This window comes from Biomphalaria glabrata, chromosome 4 (genome assembly GCF_947242115.1).
Source record: "Biomphalaria glabrata chromosome 4, xgBioGlab47.1, whole genome shotgun sequence".
NCBI classification, from domain to species: domain Eukaryota; kingdom Metazoa; phylum Mollusca; class Gastropoda; family Planorbidae; genus Biomphalaria; species Biomphalaria glabrata.
In genome coordinates, this window is record NC_074714.1 from 49,400,135 (window position 1) to 49,407,634 (window position 7,500).

The 7,500-nt window shown below is 37.9% G+C and overlaps 1 protein-coding gene across 3 annotated transcripts in view; it reads left to right on the forward strand.

Moving 5' to 3' along the window:
- LOC106073171 (uncharacterized) overlaps window positions 1–7,500 on the forward strand; it is a 211,673-nt gene that overhangs the window by 119,905 nt on the left and 84,268 nt on the right. For all 3 annotated transcript variants that reach the window (XM_056025960.1, XM_056025959.1, XM_056025958.1), the window contains one exon: window positions 5,048–5,122. In XM_056025960.1, the coding sequence (XP_055881935.1) occupies window positions 5,048–5,122 (75 nt within the window). The remainder of the gene's footprint in view (window positions 1–5,047; window positions 5,123–7,500) is intronic.

Sequence of the window (7,500 nt, forward strand, 5' to 3'; positions counted from 1 at the left end):
GGTGCTTTGTCAAACTAACGATTCCTTTGAAACCTCTCGCTATTCCATTACCTAAGCCGTCTCTGTGTCAATAGTGCCTCTGTACAACTGTCAGATTTATGAATTTTACGTATGATAATTAGTATTAGTTTATCTTGAGAGTTTTACATTTTCCAAGGCTAAGTTAATTCCCAAAGTAAAGTTAATCTCTGCAGTCAGCATGTCCCAAGTAAAACGGCTGCCTTTTTTCAAAGATGCATTCCCATCATGTTAACTAAAAAAAATAGATTAGTTTAATATGCTAATATTTTCATTTAGTAATTAACAAAGATTTTTTATTACATTTCTCTACGTTGATAGTTTTTTTATGCCTTCTCTTTGTTCCTGCATGGAACAAAGTTTGATCAAACAATACTGTAAGCATGCTCTTACTGTGACCGTTGTAAATAGATTTATTTGATGACACTGCAGCACTGCCTCGGAACACACGAAGAGTGAGGGAGTCTTTCTAACATAACTGAGGTGACTGCATGGTCCGGTGGTATGCACTAAGGATTCTCGCCAGTTGAAACCCACTGATATGCCCTGCTGACCCTGAGGGGGGTAAGTAAAAAAAAAAGTTACCCTTTCAGACCTTGCGATCTAAGGGGTAGATGATATAAAGGTCATCTGTTTCTGTGGCCTATGGTTAACGAGGGTGTCATGTGGCCAGCACAACGACCAACCGCATTTACTTTTTCCCAACTAATGTCAGGTACCCATGAGCGCTGGGTGGACTCAGAGGCACCACCAGGATCCGAACCGGGGACCTCTCGGTTCAGAAGTGAAGCGCTTTACCACTCTTTAAGGCTAGGACGAAATAACCATTCCTGAAGAATTGCCTGACGTCACGACCTGTAACGTGGCAACGAGTTATTGGTCTAAACTGCCCACTGGTTTCTACTTTGCAGGTCAGTGTTGAGACCTTGTTGATCGTCTAAGAGCTGAGCCGAAGGCTCTTCGAGCTTTTAGTTAAAAAAAATATCTGTTTGAGCTTCAAACAATAAAAAAAAAAAACAACCTGTCTGAACCACCGTTCTGTCTGGGAGAGACTCGAGTCAATGCCTTGCTGTTTCTAATGCCTTTGGCACCCCGGACGCATGCTTGGCTGGTCATGGCCGAAGGCCGAGCGCACCGGGAGCCTCCGCCATTTTCCTTCGCTATACCAAGCTAACCGTGGGGGACTCGCCATTCATGTAACGGTCCCTTGAGGAACGGCGCATGGATTTGTGACAGGTTTATGGAGACTCTTTTACAACTCCGCCCGTGCAATGGGTCGACTCTCACCTACCCGTGGGCATCCCCACGGGAGTCTTGTGCTGCTACCCATTTAGCCAAACCACTTCCTCTAATGATCGTTTCCACACGAGCGCCACGATGAGGCAGGGTAGCGTGCTCGCGAGTGTTGAGACCTACTGTGACGATTGGCCTCGGTCTGACACGCATACAACAATAGCCAAACATAGGTCTGACATTTGTGTACTTAAATCTTTTTATTTTGTTCCGTAAAGTAGATAGACACGTTTAGATAGTCTAACTTTTTATTTTGTTGGCTCTGTTTGAGAACCTATTGAGATTCACGAAACAAGGGCGGGTATTGAAAGGAAGAAGAAGTAACGCTGGTCGTTATTGTGGTTGCAGGAAGCCTTGTGCTAATAGATAAATGACACCTTTGCCTGCTGATACAATATAGTAGACCATTGTCATTGTCTACATTTCTGCTGTTTTCACTCTATACTTGTATCTAACAGTGCCCATTTGGTGCCATCTTTCTGTTGCTTTATTATTCTAACATATTTTTTTACACGATATTTTGTTTAGTTAAAAACACAATTCCTACTTTTTGTAAAGCTTGTATCAACGCATTCTGTCTGTCTGGGTAGAATTAGATGTACGTCATTTCTCCCACATCCCATTCTCGGATCAATCGCTCAATTATTCATTTTCGACGACAAACATGAATTTAAAGAAAAATACAATTAGTCCTAATTAATTAATTTTGTTTATATAGAAAATGTCCTAAGCGTAGGGGAGATAAGCCTTGTGTAGAGAATAAGGTCGTTCGCTAAAAAGTTTAAACTTACAATAAACCAAAAAAACTTCTTTTTTTTAAATAATTATTTGAGCAGCTCAGTGGCTAGCACGTCGGCCTTCCATCCTGGAGGTTGAAGTAGGAATTCTGACTCGAGAAACTTTCTTTTTTTAATTGCTTTTCAGAAGACATCACGGACACTACGTTTGTGTACAAGGATCTCGAAAACGGCTATAACGAATTTCCTAGCAATTCGACAGTTGATCCATAGACCAACCTTTGGAATAGAATTACTACCTCGTTAGTCACAAATGGGAATAAATGTAGTTGATCTTAATAATAGTTCTAAGTAAAAATAAATAATTTTAATTTGACTAAAGGACTAGAAAATCTTTATCTTCGGGTATTTCTGCATGTATTCATTACATTAGACCAATGTTTCCCAAACTTGTTCTCTAATGGAACCCTTCGCACATTCTGAGTAATTAGGGAACACGGTATACTTTTTTTTTGTAGAGATTAAATCACGTGGTGGCCTACTACTTAGTTTTTGTAGCAGTGCGTGGAACACCTATTGAGGCCTCGCGGAACACCTATTGAGGCCTCGCGGAACACCTATTGAGGCCTCGCGGAACACCTATTGAGGCCTCGCGGAACACCTATTGAGGCCTCGCGGAACACCAGGGTTCCACGGAACACAGTTTGGGTTTATACATTAAATTATAAAATTAATGTTTAGGAACATTTTGCACACCTTCTTCTCTAAGTCTAGATCTAAAAGTCTATCATTTAGAGGAGTTCAAAGTCTAGTGTATTTATAAATTCGCTTAACCTGGAGTTTGTATCTGGGTGTTGGAGGCATGGCAAAAAAAAAATAAAAAATTTCTTTTTTAAAAATCTAGCATTACTAGTTGCCAAAGGAGAATAATCTCTCTGAAAAGGAGAAGTAGTCTTTTACTTTTAAAAAGTGCCTTTAAAGTATTCTTTTTGTTATTATTCTTTTTTGCAAAGCTTATGTCAACTCACTCTGTCTGTCTGTCTGTCTGGTAAAACGTTTGTACTCTTCTTTCTCCCACACCCACACATCAGATCAAGTTGAAATTTTTCCCAATAATTCATTGGCATATCCAAGACATGAATCGAAAACGTTAAACTTAACCAATTAGTCAATTAATTACTGGTGATTAATTATTTTGTTTGATATCAACAATGGAAAGTAATCCTTCAGTATTCAACTATATGGCTTAAACTGTAGGGTATGGTCCCCGTTGATAATCGTGCACATTATTTCTCCTACACACATTCTAGGATCAAGTTGAAACTTGTGCAATTATTTTTTTTACCTAACAAAACACGAAGCAATATTTAAAAAAAATTGAGCCAATAAGTCGATTACTCTAATTTTTTAAAATATCTAATAAGGGAAACAACTTCAGCATTAATAAAAGAGAAAGGTGTAGATAAGCTTAGTTAAATAAAAAAAAAAGGATTTTAAAAATATTTTGCTTGTTTTTTCATTGGAAGATACTTTATTTTTAATATCTGAAGTTTTGTGTTTCGATATCTTTTAGTTGTCAGGTTTTGTTGTTTTTTTTATTTGGTGTCATGTGACTTTATACAAAGTGTCAGAATCGGATGATAGTTTGCAGTCTAAGGTTATCTACCCTTGCTAGATTGTGTTACACGTCGTACAAACAATCGAGCAAATAACACGTGACCTCGACATAAAAAGTTTTTTTGCACTCTCTCACAATAAATACATACATTTGTACAATGGCCCTGTTTCCTCCTTTCTCTCTCTTTCTCTCACTCTATCTATCTGTCTATAACTTTCCCATCTCTTTTGATCTCTCTTTTTCTATATAGTTTTTTTCCCTTGTTCTTTCTTTCTCACTCTTTCTCTGGCACCATCTCTCCCTCTCCATCGTTTGACTTCTTTGAACTCTGTATTTATCTACATTCACTTTTCTCAACATGTGATTTTATTTTTAACTTTGTGGCACTGATTTCAGTCATTGTCACTTGTTACTAGCGACAACATAAGAGAAACTACAGAAACTTATTTTAAACAGAACTCCTTCAGAGAAGCCAGAACGGACAGAGAGGCCAATAAAAAAACAAACAAACAAACTTAAATCTAATTTATTCTGGCATGTGGAAAGATATGAATATACAATTACAAAAAAATGTTTTTTTTTTAATGTCGTAAAAGCATTTGGCCAGTTGAAGTGTATCATTTTTGTAGATGGATGTCTTTTTTTTGTTTTTAGAAAACACAAGACTTACCCACCGGTGAATCCCGGTGATTCGATCCTGACAGACATTTTACACATCCAGGAAAACCGACTTGGAAGGGTTTAAATCTCTGATTAACATGCATGTCCAGATTGACACATTGGTGCGGGTAGAGCGTGTCCAGATTGACACATTGGTGCGGGTAGAGCGTGTCCAGATTGACACATTGGTGCGGGTAGAGCGTGTCCAGATTGACACATTGGTGCGGGTAGAGCGTGTCCAGATTGACACATTGGTGCGGGTAGAGCATGTCCAGATTGACACATTGGTGCGGGTAGAGCATGTCCAGATTGACACATTGGTGCGGGTAGAGCATGTCCAGATTGACACATGGGTGCGGGTAGAGCGTAATTATCTTCTCTTATGAAGGAAAGGTGGAAAAGAAAGCTTAAAAACAAAATTTTAAAAAAATCGGAACAATTTAAAAAGTTTGGATTTTGTGATAGGGAAGATATTGGATTAGTCAGAAAAAATCATTTTATTTTCTCATTTAAAATAAGTAATGAACTTTTTTTTTTAAATTAGAATACAACAAAATTTGTTACATATAACACAGAAAACACACTATAACGTAATGCGTTTAACACAAAATAATGTGTTCTAAATAGCATGATTTATTCAACATAACTAAAGGTGTTCAATGCAGGATAATATATTTAATAGCCCACTAATAATATTCTTTTTTTTTCTTATTTGTTTCAGAAGAATAACTGGTACCAGCTTTTCCAAATTTTTCAGCTTGGTGGACAAAACAAGCAAAGCTGTATCACCCAACATGTAAGTGTAGCGTTCAGAGCACTAGCGGATCCAGAACTTTGAAGTGGGGGGGGCGATTTTTTTTCAAACCCTAACCCTAACACCCAGTAAACCCTAACCCTATGCATAAACGTGCGTACACACACACACACACACACACACATATACATACATATATATATATATATTTATATATATATATATATATATATATATATATATATATATATATATATATATATATATTAGAATTATAAAAAAGCAGCATTTCTCAACCTTCAGCGAAAAACAAAACAACAGGGGCAGCGCTATAAGGTTCTCTTGTGGGGTTCTTGCTTTTTTCACTGCAGAAACGCATTCTCCTGACAAGTATAGCTCTTATTTATCAATGGATTTCGGGGCGAAGCCCCAACACCAAAAGCGTTTTCTTGCATTCTTCACTGCAGAAACGCATTCTCCTGACAAATACAGCTCTTTATTCATCAATGGATTTCGGGGCGAAGCCCCGACGCCAAAAGCGTTTTCTTGCATTCTTCACTGCAGAAACGCATTCTCCTGACAAGTACAGCTCTTTATTCATCAATGGATTTGGGGGCGAAGCCCCGACGCCAAAAGCGTTTTCTTGCTTTTTTCACTGCAGAAACGCATTCTCCTGACAAGTACAGCTCTTTATTCATCAATGGATTTCGGGGCGAAGCCCCGACGCCAAAAGCTTTTTCTTGCTTTTTTCACTGCAGAAACTCATTCTCCTGACAAGTACAGCTCTTTATTCATCAATGGATTTGGGGGCGAAGCCCCGACGCCAAAAGCGTTTTCTTCTTTTTTCATTGCAGAAACGCATTCTCCTGACAAGTACAGCTCTTTATTCATCAATGGATTTCGGGGCGAAGCCCCGACGCCAAAAGCGTTTTCTTCTTTTTTCACTGCAGAAACGTATTCTCCTGACATCTACAGCTCATTATTTATCAATGGAGTTCGAAGCTCATTATTCATACTATTAAAAAAGGACCCTTTGAATAATGTTGTACTTGAAAATTATTTTAATATGAATTTATAGGCCCTTAATACATTGCAAATAAAACCGATTTGTTCCTTGAAAAGATACCCCACATATTTAGATTTTTGCTTTGGGGATCGCCGCCGAAAAAAAAATTATTCAATAAATAGTATTCAATATGATCGAGTTGTAAATTGTGAATTATAGTCCCAAATTTATTTAACTAGAAAAATATCAGATTGAGTAAAGGTTGGTAAAAGGCGACTATGAAAACATTATTTGAGTTTATAACTCATCTCAATCATGGCTCTAATACTGAAAAATTTCGTTTGAATTCTAACTTTTCCAATGCAAAGTCTTACTTAAAATAATTATGATAAATTCATGTGAAATTAAATAAACTCTGTCTGGAAATGGGAGGAGCGGTAGAGTGAAAACGATTAATCCTCGCTCCTTTAATAATTTCTGCTAAAGATTGCATTTGGCATTAAAGAATAGGGGTTGGGCGACTCAATATAAGAATTTAATTTATAGTGTATATAAATTATGATGGGGGAAATGCGATTGCATGTATCGCCCTTCCCTCCTGGTACAACCCTTTTTCATTTAAATTTACTAATGATACTATTTGAGATTAGATTGTGGTATGACATAATATACAATGGGTCACATATCAATACGTAGTTTATATTATATAGATATTCAACTAATTTTGTTCACAAACTATGATTTCTCCATAAAAACGGACCGCCCCCCCCCACTCAAAGGGTTAAGGTGGGAAGGGCAGAAGAGGTATTCGTCCCCCCCCCCCACCAATCGGCAAACAGGGAACGACATAATATAAAGATCGGTTAAAAAATCAATAACAAGTCTACACAATATAGATATTACATTGATTCTATTAGCAAGCTGTGATTTCTACAAATAAATTGGACCGCCCCCCCACTCGAAAGTGTATGGGGGGGGCGGGATTGATACCATCGCCCCCTCCCGACCCCACCAATCGGCCAACATACTAGAGGGGGGGGCGAAATAATCTAAAAATAGGTTGAAATATAAATAATTTGTATTTATTTTTAACATAAGTAATAAATTCGTATACAAATTGTGTGAATTCTATAATAAAATTCGCCCGCCCCCCCCTCTGGGGGGGGGGAGTCGGCCGAGTGGGGGGGGGCAATCGCCCCTACCTCCCCCCCCCCTGGATCCGCCAGTGGTTCAGAGCAGACAATAAATACATGTATAATCCATGTGTACCCAAGTTGTTTCTATGGGGATTTCATAACTCCCTTTTGGCTTAAATCAAACAAGCATAATATAATAAAATCCATTTAAAAAAAACAAAGCTGATCTAAGAGAAATAACTCTGCACTTACAACTATATTTCTCAATAATCTAGAAG